The 20002-nt window shown below is 34.3% G+C and overlaps 1 protein-coding gene across 1 annotated transcript; it reads left to right on the top strand.

Annotated features, from left to right (window-relative positions):
* Positions 1-1017: 1017 nt before the first annotated feature.
* LOC109542361 (RNA polymerase II elongation factor Ell) lies at positions 1018-19225 on the top strand (the record flags this gene model as incomplete). Its single annotated transcript, XM_019911563.2, is given in 13 exon segments — positions 1018-1071; positions 2592-2836; positions 2892-3076; positions 6471-6621; positions 7704-7774; positions 8353-8503; positions 11321-11578; positions 12005-12103; positions 14211-14309; positions 14718-14841; positions 15176-15321; positions 15394-15565; positions 16045-19225. Coding segments are annotated over 13 exon segments (1926 nt in total), but the record flags the coding sequence as incomplete, so codon positions are not given.
* Positions 19226-20002: the final 777 nt, after the last annotated feature.

The raw sequence follows: 20002 nt of genomic DNA, 5'->3' as shown, positions 1-20002 counted from the left end.
TTTTAAACGTGAAAAACTTTTGTTGGACGAATTTTCTTGTAAACTTCATATTTACTGAGATATCGCACTTTGACGCACTAATGAGCAACCCTGTATATATATAACCATAGATCAATGTTCAGTTTGTAGGAATTTTTGATACAATGAAAACACTCTATTGTGTTCAAACAATTGCACGTTTTGAACGGTAGTAACTTGCTTAATTTAAATGGAACACCAAAGGCTTGCTTTTATATATAAACCGTAAAATAAGACGGAATTAATAAAAATGCTGAAATATTTGGAAATTAGTGCTCTTAGCAATAAGTTGCGTCAAATAAGAAGTTAATATCTGAGAAGGGAAAGTTTATTCGTGTTAGGAAAAAAAACCTTATTCGACCTTGTAGGCAGGGGCCAACTTGATAAGATCAAATAGCAACCACACCATTTTACTGCACTTTCGAATAGTACGTCAAAAAGTGAGAATGTTTTATCAAAAACATTGTCTTTTCGTACGACCGCGGACGAATTGACAGATCTCCACCCAATAGAAACACTTTCCTATCATCATCGTGCCGGATGCATAGGACACAGGCTTAAGACCTTACGAATTGCTAATTTCATGCTGAACCCAGTTGATGAGAGCTAATAGGCTCGAAACCGGTCCTGGGGGTGCCTGAGGTTAGCGCATTTCGAAATTTGCACTTGCCTATTTCAAAATCATAAAGTTGCAAGATTTTCTCAAGTGGGTTTTTTGTGTTTAATCGATCTTCGAAACTTTGCTGGAGGTTGTTTTGGCGTATAGCCGATGTTGCCGCCGGCGACGTGATAGCGACGGGTTTTTGACGCAAAGCTGTTCTTCATTAGGTGGAATCGCCGACGCTTCTCCCATAGAATGAGCATGCGCAATATTGGTATTCTGGTAGCTCCCGTCGTCCGCTTTTGCAGTGATAATCTTAATTTCCTGATAAAAGTTCGGCATTTTCAAATAAATCTAGAGCTTTTTTTTAAAAACACTAATCGAATTTTTATTTTCAGAATAAATTGAATTTCCCGAATCCCAAAATACGGTTTCTTGGAAAAGAAAATGGGGTAAGTACCACTTTCTTATTAAGCAGTTTTTTTAAAGTGCCCACAAATTTAATATAGTGGGCTCTTTAGTCTTAAGCGCAGTTGTTAAAATCAGTAACCTTATGTAGGTTTTTGACCAAAATCCTAGTTTTAACTGAATTGAAAAAGAGAAAGAAAGATATGAATATTTCGACATGTTCGTTATTTCTTTAGTGTGTTCAGAACCCACTATTTGTACGAGCGTCGGCAATTTTTCCCATTTTCTGTGTTGAATTGTTTGGCAATTTTCAAGCTTACGTTCAGCGCAATTTTTTCTGTGTCAGTTTAGAGACTGTTCCAATCGATTTCTTGATGATTTCTGTTTTGATGAGTCTGTTTGAAGGTCAGAGCACTTTTTTATTTCACTGATATTCGAGGATTTTTTTTTGGAAATAAAGTACATAGTATAAATAGATGAGGGTTCGAAGTCTATTTCTATTATAAATCTTTGATATACAGGAAGATTCAATATTGGCGTCATTCCTTTGAGGGACTGATAGGGGCTCAGTTGAAGGGTACTAGAAAAAATAAAAATTTCCAAAATTTCTGCAGGGTATTAACAGTTTAAAATGGCGATTCATGATCTGTAATAGGCGCTGGTAACTCAGTTAAGTTTCAGGAGTTGACACAGTGTTGCTGAGATGTTGCGCTATCTCAACGCACCGGCACAGTAACTCACCGGTGCAGTTGCGTTGGAGACACCCATTTGGTAAAATGTTGCTCCTAATAAATGTGGTGACCTTCTTTGTTAGGTGTTGTGTAATGTTAAGGTGCTAAATGGCATCAAAATATCTTCAAACCTTCACAAATTTGTGTTGCTGTGTGTGCGAATGTGTTCATTCTTTAGAAGACTTTTTTTAAATTAAATTCGGCGTAAACTTGCACCAGAATTTACTCATGCACGTTGTTATAACTTTAATCGGAACCAAATCCACACAATCAATAAGCTGATGCTTCTTGTATTGAATACTGGAATCCAAATTTCCATATCTGATGCGGTTCTTTAGCGAAAAGCTTCAGATGAGCTTGATATAAAAATATAAAGTCGTCCAAAATATTCCCAATTTAAATATATAATTTTCAAACCGTAATATGGGAAAAACCGCTAATCAAATATAGGCAAAATATATATTTTTGGAATCAGGAAAAAAATATTTTTGATATGTTAAAAAAATGGGGTTTTTCACTTAAAAACACAGTATGTCAAATTTTGACAATTTCTATGTTTGACAGTTTTATTTTAAATTCAGTTTAAAAAAAATTGACTAAAATCAAATAACTTTTATGTTCATCACTTTTACAATTTTTTTGAATTAAACGATTGATTTTTCTTGGGAATTCGGTCTGCACAGTGGTGAAAAAAAAGTGACCAACTCTTAACACAAACCTTGAAAAATAGGAATTTGTAATTACAACAAAATATATACTGACTTTATTTCTGAGGAGAAATTTTTGCTTGCTGCAGTTTACACGTTTATTATTATTATTATTATGATTTTCAGGAGCTTTCATTTCCTTCGCAACAAAATGGATCTGGGCAAACAACGTTTAATTTCTCTACATCTACAACATCCGATATGGAAGGTCCGGCGGGTAGCTTTGAGTGCATATGTGGAACACCACCAAAAGGACCCCTGACTTCCCTTGGTTCAATACGTAATAAAATTCGCATTCACGCTAATGATGATGTCTATGAGGCCACCAGGAATCGCATGAATGAAGTGGAAGACAAGTATAAAAACAAATGGTAAACTTCTAATATCGCATTTTATTTTATGCATTTACAATTTATACTGTTTAAGCACGCGAGAAATCAAACCAAATCAAAATGACATAGGACGTAAGGTTAAAGTCAAACAATCAGTATCGGGATCCAGGCAGTCTTCCATATCGTCTCAACCAGCAAGACCTGCCCTACCGTCAATGCGTGATAGTTTAATGAAGTCAACGTCGTATTCAATTCCGCCGGCCGTTAAACCGTCCCAAAGTAAGTTATTATATAATGGCAAATCACATTATAATCAATTAAACTCAGAAACAATAGCTCAAGCTAAACACTTGATTGATTGTATAGCTTGAGGGAAGCAAAAAAAGTACCAAACTCAAATACAATAGGGTATTTTCACTTTTTTTTAAATGTTGAATATAGAAAGTAGTTATGGCAAACATACATACACTGATAATTTTTTCTGCAAAAAAGTCTCCATTATAATTTTAAAGCGAATTTAAATTCAAATCAGATATTTAACGCCAAAAACGCCGTATCCGTATCGTCGGTTGCCTATACCGATTGTGACGTAGCAGGTCATATCAACAAAGTGTCTCGTGTTTATTTTGTTGTTTTCGCAGCTTTGTTTTATTATTTAAGTTATTGTGATTATCATTAATTTATTGATTATTATTACCATCTTGCATAATGGAAAATAATGACATGTATGGATCAGAAAATAAGTGGTTTTGTACCAGGATGCAAGAATACCTCAATAAGTGCTCCAAACAAACTCTTTCTAACCCTTCCTCATGATTATGCACGTAAAGTTTTATGGTTCAAAGCAGCTAGACGTGATGTTCCTAAATCGAAATCAATGTTTTTTTGTTGCGAGGATCATTTTAAAGAACGTACGAACAAAAAGCTTATGATGAGGCAGGCAGAATATGCTTTCGATCGCAAATGAGAGTCTAAGCTTTGATGCTACTAAGCGTGTGTATTTTATTTGGATTCCTTCATCAGTGTGCAATCTTCTTTGACTTTAACGAAAACACCTAGTTCTCAGACAACATCGGACAAGAGGATATGCAATTGATCCGCTAAGGCTAGACTTTATTTGAACCCTTCTCAAGGCCGATACCCTAAGAAATGTCTTGATAATCAATATTAACCACACCTTAATCAAGGGCAGGATTCTTGTGCTTTATAAGCTAAAGATAATGCTAAATCCAACTGGTTTGGCACACTGGGATGCCAACTATACTTAAGTCATATCGTCACTACGAATGGAAGCCACGAACGCAGCAGCAGAATCGTACATATTCTGTTATGAGGCATTTTCGTTTTTCTTTCAAGATCTCTATTAACTCGTTTGACTGACAGTCAGTTAATCTACTTTCCTCAATACATACGGAATGTCTCATAATTAATTTATTCTTCTTGAGTATACAGGGTGACTCACGGTCGATGGCGTCGGTCACCTCGCCTGAGTAACTTAAAAAATCGTAGAAAGTCGCAGAAATTCCCTATTAAAGTGAGTGTTTCCTCACTTCAGCGGATTTTCGTTTTCACGTGATGTTATGAGATGGATTCAGGGATTTTCGGTTTTTCCTTAACGATTTTTTTTTGAAACCTTCGTGTTTCCGATCGGCCATCGACTCGCCTGAGTAACTGAAAAATCCTGGAAACTTTCAGAAATTGCATATAAAAGTGAGTTTTTCCTCTCTTAAAGTTGCGGACTTTTTCTTTCGAGAGATTTTTCGTTTTTCTTTGACAAACTTTTGAAAAATCCTTATTTACCAACGGTCAATCGCCTCACCTTTGTAACTCAAAAACTCCTGAAGGAGCGCCCAGAAAGATCCGATTAAAGTGCGTTTTTCATACTTAAAGCTGCGCATTTTATCTTTCGAGTGATATGAGCCGGATTTTTGAGTTTTTCTTGTCAAATTTTTGAAAAATTTGTGTTTTTTAACGGCTAATCCTTTCGCTTTGTGTTGCGATCCTCCATGACATTTAAAGCGCTGTAAAGGATGTAACTGCTTGACCTCGAGAAATGTAACAAAAATGGAATTCTGTATTGCTGTATGAATACAACATTTTTGAAGTTTAATCTTAATTAATTTAATTAATTAATTAAACTTTTACAGTTATTTCACTTTCTTTATAAGCGTCAACAAAATTATTCATGCTGTCTGAAATATTCTCCAGTAGTTTCGTTTGCTTTTAATTTGCTATACTTGTCTGATTTGTTGCTTTTGCGTGCTACCTAATGATAAATAATTATTCAAAACGCAAAATGTTTACTGTCAACTTACAATTTTATCATACTGAAGTTAGCTACAGTCTTAAATATTCCGCTGTAACCGGCCTCGTTCCGTCAGACGTTACACAATGCCGATTTTACCACAGCTGTAACTCCGCTGTAAGTTTACAGCGGACTTTAAATATATAGTACGTAAAAGTTACATCGATGTAAACACGAATTACAGAATCGCACCATTGCTAACTGAAAAATACTGGAAACTCTCAGGCATTTCATATTAAACTTTTGCTTTGGAGTTATATTATAGGTTGGATTGCTGGATTTTTTGGTTTTACATTGGCGAATTTTTGAAAAATCAGTGCTGTCCAACGATTTACCGCTTCGCTGTAGTATCCAAAAAAATCCGGGAAATTTCCAGAAAATTTGTGTTATTCAACGGCCAATCGCCTCGCCCTAGTAACTGGGAAAATCCTGGAAAGTCCAAGAAATTTCCTAGTAAAGTGAGTTTCTCCTCACATCAGCGGATTTTCGCTTTTGCGTGATAACAGATAGAACAGCTTTGTCTGACTCTTTTTATTTAATTTATCTATAATTGTTATATAATGACTATGATTTGGCACTCTTCCAAATGCCATAATGATGTTTATTACCGCACTAGTGATTTTTTAAGTAATTACCGCACTAGTGCGGAAGAAATAAATACCAAGAAGCTATTGATCGGTACCAGAAATGGTGCAGTGAACGGAAGATACGCAAGCAAAGACCATCGAGCACCAAAGGGATAAGGGTTTATGTATTTTGCTTACTTTGTTAAAATATACTAATAATCTTTTATCCTAAGTTAAGTTGAGTTGCTTTCGTCCACTGCACCATTTCTGGTACCGATCAAAACCTTTTTGGTATTTCTTCCGTGGTATCCCTGGCACAAAATCCGAAATTATTTATTTTCGTGCAATGTAATTGTAATATGTACGAAAAAACATTTGATTGTCTTTAAAACCATGTGTACGCGACTGTAAAACGCTCTGGCGATTTGTGGCGCCATTGGGCGGCGAGGTGAAGTACTTATCGGACAGCCCTTGTATATCAAACTCCATAGAACGACGCAAAAAATGCATCTGTTTAATGTTGAAATCTTAAGTTGTGCATTCCTTGGGACACGAATTACATTAATGTGTCTGAAGTAGGACCAAGATTTTTTGCATTCTTTCTGCACTATTTTGAGAACTTTTGTTATGTGTATGAAACACGCATATTTTGAGTTCTTGAGCTAGAATATTAATAATTATTAGGTCTATAGCCGTTCACTTAATCAATTAACCGTTAGCTTTCTTCTAATTAATGTCGTTTTCTTTGTAATTTATTAATTTGATTGTACGTATTGAATTAAATTATGGTTTTGTTTTCTAGATAATTTACAACCGTCATCAACAAACTCTTTCACAAGCAATAATCCCTCTAATGGATTAAGTAGTAATCATGTGAGCAGCTCGCAGCGAAGTGCCGTCCCGCAAAGTAATAGAAAACCAGCTGGCCCAGAGGTATCTAGACGGCCCTTAAGGTAAAAAGTGCATGCTAGTTGGCTTGAAGTAATGTTAGTTACAGTTTTTTCGCTTTTATACCTTTTATTATTTTATTAGTGCGTTGTGCATACAACGCGACTCAAGCTCAGCGTCATTCTTCTGGGGGAGTTAAAACTAGTGATTGGCACTATCGAATGAATTCATTCATTGAATAGTGCGCGCTATCTATTGCAGTGTAGCACAGTTACAAACTTATTTCTTTTGAAAATACAGGTTTCTAGTTAGTATGAACATGAAGTGGTGTGAGATTTGATTATTTTTGAATACTCGTACCGACTAGTTACTTTTGGATTCAATACTCGTTACTTCTGATCAGTTATTCAAGTACTCATTCTAGTCGTCTTACGAAAGTCGAAGACCAATATTGGTATTTTATTAGTCTCCTTCAGTTTTGTTGCACGGACACTTTAGTCATACACACCATATGGAACCGTTGAATTTATGATTCCCGTAATAGATACGTATATTTTCGTCTAAGAGTAGATAACTAGACCATTTTTATCCATTTCCAGTCACTTTTTAATTTATTCCCCATTGTACTCTGCATATTGTTATTGTAGATATTGTACATTTTGAACCCCCACGGTTGTTACTACTTAATTCGATAATACGGTTGAAGATTAATTTCGGGGGCATGCGTTGTCATATTCCTAGATAGAGGTGTGATAAACGGTTATTTTTCGGTAACGTGTTACAACGTTCCATTTTCACCCAAAACATAATTCTTAACATTGACTAACACAACTAACTTAAAATATTCTAAAATCAAAAACATAACATAGGTTCGAGATAACTACTTAAAGAACAAAAAAACTGATAATAATAAAACTATGGTGACTAAATAAAATATACGGTTTATGTGCGAAAATGTTTAAAAATCTAATTTTTGTTTAAATTAACATTTAATTCTAATAAATAATTAACATTCCTGTATTTCTTAAACACCCCTAGACAACACAACCAGAGGAATGACGTCAACTTTGAATCATCCTGTATACATTTTGGCTATTGCTACATACATACCGAAATAATATCGATATTTTTTTGGTTTTTATTTCAGAGAGAGATTGATACACCTGTTGGCTCTGAGACCCTTTAAGAAGATAGAATTGCACGATCGTATTACCAAAGGTTTGTTCATTTAAATCAAATGTTTTATATATTTTTTATGGGTGAATTAAATTATATTTTATTTCTTTTATCATGTCCAAATAAGCTTATTATTGCATGGAATTTGAGCATGATAGAGCGGAACTTTCCTTATTTATCAGGTACACCAGTATCATAAATCACAATATCCAAAATAAACCGATAACCGATTCCTATTCTTTTTTTTGTAAATTTGCTTATTAATGGCTGCATTTCTTCAGGTTATTCAGAATCATCATTTCATGACACTTAATTTTTACCAAATTATGCTTATAAATGTAATTAATTGTTCCATTTATGAAATAATTCTCAGATGATTAATTTAAAACATACAGATACCCGAATGTTGTTATTTTAATATATTTTTGATATATTTATATATACTTATAACTTCTATTTCTTTTGCATCAGCTCGCAAAGCTAAATTACATTGATTCTTTTTCTATATTAAAGGGACATACAAATAAGTTATTAAGAAACATTGCAGATACTTAATTGTAGATGGAAATCTGAGACACATTTATTAATAATACAAGTTAATATAATGATTAATATTTTAGAGGGACTTAGAGGAACCAGTAGTATGACAAATGTATTAAAGCAAATAGCCGTATTGCGAGACAATAGTTATTATCTAAACAGGAATATGTGGAATGAAGTAAATGATGATTGGCCCTTTTATAATGAAACAGAGAAACAAATACTCAAGAGGTACGTATGTTCATTTTATTTAAAGTTATTTGAGTTATAGAGAGTTAAAGCTCTGTCATCCACGTTTAGGTTTCTGAAAGAGTAGTAGTAGTAGTAGAACAAAAATTATTCGAATAAAAAGTGGCATTTTTACTTTTCTGCACTCTATGGGGGAAAGTTAAACAAGTGAAATATCACCCGTGCACAAAAACACATTAAAAGTGCATGTCTGTTGCGTACTTCTGTGCGAAAAGTAACAGTCTTCGCTATTCGTATATAGTAGAGTTCAGCTATTAACTAATTGTTATCATTTGGGAATATGTGCTATTTGAGAAAAAATACGCTTTGGAATATTGTTAACATAAAAACGCATTAGCGATTTTGGCATGTAATGCGATGTTTGCACTGACATTAAACTTAAAATATAAAATTGAGGATAATATTCGTGTCGATGCCTCTTATTAGATAGATAGTAGTGGGTAACACTGTGTTGCGATTGTGGAATTTCGAAGCCGCAGGTTTTATCTTATTTTAAATATGTTAGCCGCAATGTTCGAAATCCAGCAATATCTAGGCTTTCTGCACTGACCAACTAGCCAAGCACTTTGCATAATGCCTAGACATTAGCGTACATTAAAAATATCATGGACTGACAGGGTGACGAACATGGATCTCCGTCGGCGATTTTTGTTTTTCTCAGGTCGGATGGGTTCTGTTAATGCCCGAAGTTCAAATCGTATATCATAAAAATAACGCAGTATTGGCATAAATTGAAGCACTGGCCATGCTGCCTACCCACATATGGTACAAAATATGTAATAGTTTTTCTAAGTATGTTATATCGACGATTTCCGACACCTGCTCAATCATCAAAATAATCTGATCTTCCCCGCAAATTCACTTGCGCATTGTTGTCTAGGCTTTGCAAGAAGAAAAATGTTGCTTTTTCATTTCTTCCATTCATTAAAACAACGGAAACCGGCGTGTGTCATCGTCTGTCTTCAGTAAAATCAAGAAAAAAAAATTGAACACGCAGCACCGCTTAAAAGCAAAGCCCATGATACATAACAAATAACCATACGATATCGACAGCACATTAAGAGCCGTTTCACACGGGTCACTTTGCAGCGTTTCTCAGTGGCGCTACTGAGAAGCGCGTTTTGAAAGCACATTGATTTACATGGAGCTATTCACACGGGCGCGACCAAGGCCGTTGACTACCGCCGGAAGCGCTTCAAAAAGAAGCTGACTGATAGCGATACATTGGTTCAAATGCTGGCGTTCACACTATCCACTTCCGGATACGCATCCGGATTAAACTTCGAAGCTCGGCCGCTGCCTGTCTGCCTCTTATTGTCTACGAAACTGCTGGGGTGGTTTTCTTATTTACGTAATTTTAGCACATCTCCTAATCTGACTCGATCAAAGGCTTTGGTCAGGTAGTTAGTAATCTTTTTTTCAATTTCATTTATTTACGCACTAAGTCAATTTAAATTTACAAATAGTGCGAAAACAATTTGGTATCTATCCGTAATTTACATATAAACTATTTATCACATTCTCAAAGTTGTATGCAACAGAAGTGAATACAATCGAGGAACTTCAGGAAAGAATATTTAGTATTTATAACGAAATAAGAACCTCCGTGCAAACTTTACGGTCTGGAAATTTTAATTGCATTAAGAGACTGCGATTATGCCAAGAGTGTCAAGGTGACCAATTTGAACAGCTGCTAAGTTAAGATTATAATGGTTGTTTAAATTTAATTTTGATAGTTTATATCGTTACGCATGTTGTTACCATGGTATTATTTAAGCAAAAATTATTAAAACTTAATAATTGTAATTTGAACCGAAATACACATTTTCGAAAAATAATTTAGGTTGTTAGTAATTAAATAATAATGCGTAGCAAAATTGTCATGAAATCGTTATCAGATTTTAAAAACTAACTTAATTACTTATACATTTTGAGAGTTTAAATGCACACAAGAAAGTTTTAAACAAAATAAAAGTAGGGGTTCCACATTTCTACCCTGTATAAAAGTAAACTGAACCACAAAACAGTACCATAGAATGTCACTCAATTAGCTTATAATGTGTACCAAAATTTAAGTTCCCAATGTTTAACCGTTTTAAAGAAAAACAACAAAAACTAATATTTTCCGCCATTTTGGCAGTCAAATATTTCAACAATGAAACCTCAAATTGAAAAATTCTCAGGAAAACCCCCCTCTAAAATGACTAGAAGAACACGCTGTTAAAATATTTTAACATATTTACGGAACACCCTGTATAAGCAGACCATTTTGGTGTTTTATTGTTCCTTTTCCTCTCTTTCTGGTTTCTAAGTGCGCATTTTTCGATTTTGTGGGTATTTATTTCTACCAGTATCTCTTGGTCTCTCTTAGTCCACTATCTAATGTTCCAGCATGCTACTCTGATTTCGGTATCCTTTCTCGTAGTCCTATTGCGGGAGGCGTCTTTAAGAGGTTCCGTTCTGTATCAGAGGCTCTCTGATCGTTTGTATGAGCATTTTATTTTTTTTACCGGGGTCCGAACCCTCCTCTTTTCTCGGGGCTTGGGACCTAGGTTGTAAGTAGTAAAAAATTATTAAATTGTTAAAAATTATTTATTATTAACATGAAACCTAAACGCCCTGTACTCGTTGTTCAAATATTATTGATCTTTCGAAAAACTGTTCTAGGAACTTCTCCCAATAATTTTCGCTCTTGAACTACTTCGTGAAGTGTTATAGGTGTAGATTATAACATATTAGTGTTGTAGTGATGACGGTTGCAAACATTTTCATTTTTGTCTTACAAATATAAACTTTCAGAAAAAAACCTCAGAATCTAACACCCCCAGGTGGCAGTGACGGCGGTAGTTCTGGTAGCGGCCAGTCACCCACAAGTACCCACCCGGGATCGCCGCCAATGATTTCCTCTACAAATGGTCTTACAGGAGGAACAAAACGGCCGGGATATAGTGAAGGTGCAGATGGATTCCCATATAAAAAGCAGCGCATAGCTCATGGTGCTAAGGGGCCCAATTCTAGCGCTCAACAGCCCCCAGTGGACGGATTTGTTAATTACAAGTAAGATCTTAATTTAACTCATCATTGTTATATTTGCGTTAGATGCAACATGTTAAAAGAAAGGGGACATAGCAAGGCGGCTCGTTTGATGTTAGTAATATACACGATCTATAATACGTTTTGGAGCTGTTGATGGAAGTCATTCTTTGATACTCGAATAGACGCTTCATTATTCTGTTAATGTGAGAAGAAGCAAGTGACTCCAAGGATTGGATTGCTCAGAAATACAAAAACGTTTGCTTTTCTTGTTTGTAGCGTTACATAGACGTATTTTTAGGCCAGATCTAAACAAGAACCATTTTAAACTTGATTTTTGTTGATCAGAATCTGCTTATCTGTAATCGTTGTCCGTTGGTTGTTGATCACACTAAAATGATGATTAATAGCAAAGATTGAATTTAATTTTTAATATGTGGTGTACAATAGGTCTCCTGTGCAGCAGAATAATAGCCAGAGGAGATCTGCGGTCGATCTTCGAGATACTTCCAATATGAACCCGAGAAGTAGGGAATCACCTTCAAATAGGTGAGTTTCACTTTATAGGATGGTTATAGTTACAAGTGTCTACGTATACGGCACTTCTTGTCACTTCTATCGATTGCGGCGATTCGAACCAATCATATATAAACCTACCGGGTTGTGGTTATGGAACGTATTGTTGACAAGTTCTACAAATGAGTTAAGACGATTTAAGGTTAGGTGATTTTGCTTATTGTTTGATGATAATTATTCTATAATTTGTCGAGATAAACAATGACAAGTCCGCCAAACATTTTTTTCTCATTCTCGTGACTTTCGAACCCTATGTAAGCTCTAGAAATGACAAACAAATAGTATCGTACAAAAATGTATAGGTACATTTTATACGCTTTTGGCTAGTAATTTCTAATTTTTTAAGAGGGATTGTTTCAATTTGTTGGAAGAAAAATAATAGCATTGTCTTTATACTAGCACAAAGAAAGACAGTGATAATTATAAGCATTTTTAAATTTATAATAATTTACAAATGATTTATTCTGATCAGCTTCAATGGGTATCAAATTTTGTATTCGTAGTATTTAAATGAACAACTTAAACCATTAAATAATTATTCATTGAATAAATCTCTTAAAAAGTTTGGCTTATTGTATATTTGACAGTATATTGAATATCCTTACATATATCGATACATTTATATGGATAGTTTTCAAATTAGTAAATACATTCCATATATTTATTTATCGGTAAAACTTATAATAAATACCACCCAAGTGGTAATAATAAGTTAGAGTGCTTATCACATTAAATACTAAAAATGTAATAAAAAAATATTGTATTATTGCTAAAATATTTAAAATTTCTGATTACAAATCCTAGTATTTTATATGTCTGAAATAATGAAATTAATTTACATAGTATATACTACCTACTAAAAGGTCGCACTACGTTGTTGGTCTTCCACTTTTGTTGGGAAAAGGCAATTATTTTCATGTGCTGCATGTGTTGTAGAGGTGGGATAAACGGTTATTTTTCTGTTACAAGGTTACAACGTTCCAGTTTCACGTTGGTAATAGGTTCAAAATGCGGTTCCAAACATGTTACTTTTAAAAATTTTCATTAAACATGCGCAATGATGATGATGGTAGATATAGTAATGACAAATAATGATTTTTATTAAAAGAATAATTCTTAACTAAAGCTCTTAGATAAAATAAAATATTCTGAAATCAAAAACAAAACATGGGTCAGAAGTACCTGCTTAAAGAACAAAAGAAATGCTAATAAACCAGATAAAATATATAAATAAAAACTGATTAAATAAAATATACGCTTTATTTGCAAAATTTTTTATTTCTAATCAAAATCTAATTTTTATTTAAAAATGAATTAACGTTTATAAATATTTTTTTTGCAGATGCTTTTTACTGAGTTCGAAGTATTACCCGAGTTAATTTTGGTACCACCAAAAAAATACTTTTAAAAAATATGTCGACCTTACCACGCCTATATAACTGACTTTCATTTCATCTTGTGACTGAATTTATATCTAAAAATGGCAAGCTTGCTTAAATGGAGGTGCACATTCTGCTTTATCACAACGTTTGTTATTTTACATTTCAACTGTGATGGAATTTATGTCTTAGACTCTAAATTTTAACATATTCCGAACATTTTAAATAAAAATTCAAAATCAAATAGTTAGGTTATGGGTTAGAAGTTAGAACCTGTGATTGCGATGTCAAAGTTCAAATTAGCCCAAACAATTTTTACATCAAATCCGTAACGCCATTTTTGCGTAAATTATTCAGTGAAAAAGTTTTATTTAAATTTACAATACATTTCTTATTCTATTATAGCCGCTTATTTTATTAATAATATTGGAAATAAGTGAAATATGTCAACACCGTCGTTCTGCTTTTTAACGTGGTGCTTATTAACGTCACCGCTGCTCGTACGTAAATAAAGGAACACGTTATCCGCTAATAAGGTAAACGGTTATTTATTTACTAATGCGCATGCTCAAAATAACGGACGACGTAAAACGTGTTGCAACTAAGGGGCCTAAAAACTCCCTATTACTTATCGTTTGTGCTTTAGTCTGAATCGTCGATAACAACACTGATTTTATTTTTTATTTTTTGCATTTTCTCAGTTTCAGCAATTCTTTTGACAACTATCCTCCTCCAGAGGGCGTCAAAGCTGTTGCCAGTGGTATGTCATTTGCTAGCAGTAGAGAAAACACTTTTAACGGGTAGGTTTTTTGTTACTGTTTAATCAATATTTTTTAGAGTAGTAGGTTCTCATTTTCTGCCTTTGAGATCAAAATCTCTTTCATACACTGTTCAATGTTATGTAAATAGACCCTATAATGTAGCCTCTGTCACTGTAGCTATGACAAAAACTAAAAAGGTCGCAATATTTTTTTGAAGGGTCGCTTATGGAAATTTTATACATCAGTCAATCTTTGGGATTAAATGAGACCTTAAAATCTGTTTGTGGCAATGTTTGATTTTATCGGACAATAGACCGGGGTTGAAATAAAACACTAAATGAAATTGTGATTTTTGAAATGGATGTAGCTATATATTTAAATATGCTCTCCGCTGTATGTCATTAGGTCTTTGATATTTTTGTAAAGTTTTTGTAATTTTTGTTTCAGGTCACCATTGAAGAACAGCTTGATACTCCCTACAGATCACCGCAAGGGTTCAGTTAGTCCAGTGTGTCACAGACAAGCATCTTCCAGTGACTTCGCAAGAGACAGTGAAAATCGTGCTACAAAAGTAAGTTAATATTTTCTTTAATGGTGTTCCGAAGTTTTACTTATACAGTAATTTTTTTTCTATGGTATAATGTATGGTGTCTAATTCCTTTTGTAATAATTCTCAGTAAAAATAGATGTTCGCAAACAAAAAATCATAAATTTGACAACAATTTAATCGATACGCACCTGAGTATTGTTGGAATATCAAATGAGAATGTTTATTATTATGAGTGAATATGGACGGATCGGCGGAAGTTGCATGAACAATTTGTGGCTCCTCTACTTGTTAGCCTTATGTAGTCCGATATAAAATCATTCATGTAGTAAAATTTTAAATATGCAATTTTTTATAGGTTTCATCAACCAGTCATCAAAGATCTGTCCGAGTAAGTCCCGATAGCCAAACCGATCGTCCGACGAAATCTAATCGGGATGAATCCGAACAAAACATCATCCAGGAAACAGCAGAAGAGGAGGAGTCGTATCTTGACTTCAAAAAGTAAGTTGCGGCTTGCAACAAACCATTATTATTCAACATGATTTAATTTTTAAATGGTTTAAAATTTTCCAGACAGTATGTGAAAGTTACATCACCTAATCAGAAAAGCGCGTACAAGGCAGATTTCAATGCATATTATGATGAGTACAAGAACCTCTATCACGTCATACAAAGAGTGGCAGAAAGGCTCAGTCTGTATCAAGATGAAATGGACCAAACGGACGAAAGTAATCCTAGATATAATGTAAGTTAAAATCACTACTTGACATTTTCCAATCTATCAATTGTTTGTACCCAACATTCATGTTCATTCAACCGCTCTAAAATATGCAAATTATAGCAAATTTTTGGACCACGACACTCAAGAATTCACCACTTGTCCAAAACGGCTGAACTCGATTGTTTCATCAAAATATGAGTCTTACATAAGAACAAATTCACAGCGAGTTTCACTAAAATACATCATACCATTCTCCCGATATTTCACAATAGATAAATGTTTTGAAGAACTTTGACCATCAATAGCAGAGAAGCCAGACATTTTTTGTTAATAAAAGTTAGGTCAGATCGTCTTCTTTTGGTCCAAACAATACCGCAGTACCTTTTTGATCATGAGCTTACGGGACACCCTGTAGAAAGCAGATCAAGAAAAGTTATTAGTTTGTCTCATTTTATACAATTACTTTTAGTAATTCATATTTTTTCATAAATTCTTTATTTCAGTTCTTAAGACAGCGACTTGCCGACGAATATTACGCCTCCCACCCAGATGAGCTGCGCGCCAAATCCCGATACAAGTACTTGTATGAAAAACTTTCGCACATCAAGAACCTGGTGGAGGAGTACACGGATGATCAAACGCAGCATTATAAGAACGATTCCTCGGGAGAATAGTAGGCAATCGTCGCACCTCAAACTCAAATGTGCTTTTCTGTTTCAGTACAGTGTATCCAGTTGTCGTTGTAAATCGCGGATTTCTCAGTTATTATTGAAGATTTATGAAAGATGACAGTGAAAAATATTCAAAAGGATGCTTGTAGATTTTTTCGCGTAGAATCCAGCGGAGTAGTTAGTTTGTTTCCAATGTAAATGGTTTTTTTTATATCCCAACCAAACTTACTTTTTTAATGATACCTTGTATATTTTCACATATTTTAATTCGCTTTTAAATCCGCATTTCGACAATATACCGATCGAAATGCATGGACAATATACATGACCGATCGAAAACGAATCGACCGGTTTTTATTTGATTTTCAACCATTGTACCCGCCTCACTTTGAAGTGTCGCGAAATTCGTGTTGTTCCGCATTATAATGCTTCTGCTATAGGGAGTAGAATTTAATTTAAGTAGTTTTAATTGAATAATCACTTTTAGAAATATAATAAAGGAATTATAATTAAAAACAATTTTTTTTAAGACGCATATGAAAAAACCACCTTATAGGAAAAAAAGTAACTACTCCACTGGATTTTACCTGAGAAACGTTTTCCCACTTTTTCAGCAATCGTATATTTTGTTTAGTGTTTGAGATAAAAAAAAATGATGTCGAAAAGTACAGACTATCCAGAAACACCCTATAATTACAAAACCAATATGGAGGGACCACATCAATCACTACCATTTTTTGTTTGGCAAATCGGTCACCGTATTACGAAAATCGCATGTTTCTATCTTCAGTAATAAGTGAAACACCTGTGATTTACAACGAGAAATGGACACCCGGCACTTGACAGGATTTCATTTTATAGCCGAATCTAAAGTAATTTCAATTTAATCATCGATTCAGGTTTGTTGCTAATTTCTTTTATATAGTCATGGTAGAAGTACGAATATTTACGGATCATTAAGATGCGTCCACATCAGTAAATATTTATGTTGTGCTTTGTATTTTGCAAAGAAATTCGCTCCGAACGCTTGTTTGGATGTGGACTGGGGATTGCAATTTGTGTGCGGTGTATACAAAGTGTTAAGTAGATGTATTCTAGAGGTGTGCTAAACGGTTATTTATCTGTAACGGGTTGCAACGTTTCAGTTTCACCTTGGTAACACGTAACAGGTTACACGTTTGGAACACATTTTAGCGGTTACGGTAAATACCGACCATCCCTAATGTATTCCTTGTACGGGGTGATGGTGCAAGTAATTTTGGATTTGGAAAAAGAAAGGTCTCTTTGACTTTTTTTCTAGAACACACCGTTTTTGAGTAAAGAAAGAAATTAAAATCGATTTATTGCATAGCTTAATCGGGTAGCGTACTGTACTTTCATCAGTGTTCCAGAATAGACCGAAAATAGGCTCCTGTGTTGGCTGTCCCAGCGACGTCAAGTGCGCAATAAGAATATTTATTTTCGCAGTATTGGCAAAGACTCATTACTCTCTGGTATTGGTTCCTTTACCTATTAAAAAAAAATTCATAATCAATCATATATTCGCTTATCTGGTATTTAGCTGGTTTGATTGTTATGTTAACGATTTTGTGATTGAAGAGTGGAAGTAACAAAGGGGATAAATGCCAAAATGTATTTTTGAAGATAATTAGGAAAATGTGCAAGGAATCAGGTTGGTTGCTTGGCGGTGCTACATCTTTGATTTGAGGTTAGCATGAGGATTAGCACATAGCGATTTCGTCAAGGCATAAAGACAGCCACTTAACATCTGTCTATGGATCTATCTCGCAATCGCGAATTTTGGCACTTGCCCTCTTTGTGACTTCCATTCTTCGATTATAAAAAGTTTTTCAACATTGCATCATGTCGATCTTAATAATCGTCTTGAAATGTCTACATTCGGATTTCCAATTATAAAATATGGTCAAAGGCCTGAAGTTACTAAAATACATATTTACATAGGTATATTATTCCAAGGCCTAGGAAAGTTTTTCAATCGAAAATTATGTTTACTGTTAAAACAAATTGACAAAAGATGACATGTAGCAATAAATAAGAATGCTTGGATAGCGGGTTTGGGACTGGATTAAAAACTCCTTTTAAACTCTAAAAATGGCCGACATTTCGACCCTTTATTCAGGTATTTCTCAAGGCTAGAAACAGAAACAAAACAAAAATTAATATAACATACCAGATCTGTATGCAGTAAATTGTGCAGTCAACCAACTAAGGACATTCCGGGATCAAACAAACGACACCAAAAATGAACCAATAGATCATATTACCCATCGATAAATGCAAACCGGATTTTTATCTCCGTTTATTCCGTACACGATGTCGAAGGTAGCTCTGAAGCCAAGACACCATCTGACAATGAACGGTTTGGTAGGGATCACTTTGTCTTTGCCTTCAGCTTTTGGTGCTCATCATTTATGCATGTCTTCATAGATCATCACTTTTGTAAAAGTATATGCTCCAGTCACTCCAGAACTAGCTCTGAACGGGAATATATTTTATTGTTGCAAAAACCGAAATCTGCTGGATTAACCCCTTAACTATTAAAACGCTTTTATCACTCCGAAATGACTAATGACTAACTTATGTCCAACTTTTTCTGGTTTCCAAACGTTGCAGAAACGGTCTGTTTTTCCGAACTCACGTGGTTTCGACGAAAATGGATCGCAGCGTAACAAAATTACTGATGTGGACGCACCTTAACCTAGTGAGCTATCGTTGCCAGGGCAGTTAGTTTCTTTGTAATAAAATTGGTAAGATTATGGAAAATACGCGTTAGCAATGCTGTTTAATATCGCCGAAGACCCGTTGATAGTTTACCACAAAAGTGATTATATTGATTTATTCGTTTTACTTGGTTGTATTAATCAAAATGAGTATTCGAATTGGAAATATTGATTTTAGCAATTGTCATATTTTTATTGTTAATGTATTTGTAACTACGCTGTGTATATAATATATAATATAATGATTAAATATAAGTACATGCAAAAGTGAATATGTCATTATTGTCCCGACAATTGTTATATAAAATGCGTTGTTATTATACAATGGTGTCGTATTCTACACTATTGCCAAATTTACTCGTATTGTTTATTGAAAAATATATATGTAAATTATATTTCTATTGGAACTGACATTACAAACTAGAAAAATAAATCATCTTTAAAATAATCTATGGGCAATCATATTTCAGCACATCCCATTCAAAGATTTCTATTTATTTCCTTCGTTCATCGATCGGCAGGTATTCCAGCGTCTTTGTGGAAAATATATCTTTGGTTTGAGCCATTTACTTTGGACAAATCTACCGCTTTAATGAAATTGAGAATAATAATCGAAGACGATGTATCGAACATATTTTTTGTGAATTTCGATTCTACCTGAAAAACTGCGTATGTGCGTTCATACAAATTTTTGTATGAATTGAAAAATGAAAGCTTCCGACCGAATCAGAGCCGTCATGAGCTTATGATGTAAGCAAGTGCAGGTTTGAAGGTGTGCCAACCTCATGGCCGTATTTATAGTCCAAGTGCCAAGTGGCACTTGAGAGACACTTATCGAAGAACGACTTGAGTGACTTTTGACACTTGAGATAGAAGCCATTTTATAGTTACAACTCGAGAGTGACTTGGAAAAGTGGCCGTTAAGTGACGGATCATAGGTTTCTTATGATCGTCCGGTTGGTATCATTGGAATTTATCATAAATAAAGACAAGTTTGACGGATAAAGCGAATTTTGAAGAGGCCGTTGAAGTGTAAACAGTAATTTTGA

The sequence above is a fragment of the Dendroctonus ponderosae genome, unplaced genomic scaffold (genome assembly GCF_020466585.1).
Source record: "Dendroctonus ponderosae isolate FM_Combo_2020 unplaced genomic scaffold, Dpon_F_20191213v2 Dpon_F_20191213_7, whole genome shotgun sequence".
NCBI lineage: Eukaryota > Metazoa > Arthropoda > Insecta > Coleoptera > Curculionidae > Dendroctonus > Dendroctonus ponderosae.
Note: the sequence above shows the minus strand (reverse complement) of the source record. Positions and strands in the feature narration are given on the sequence as shown.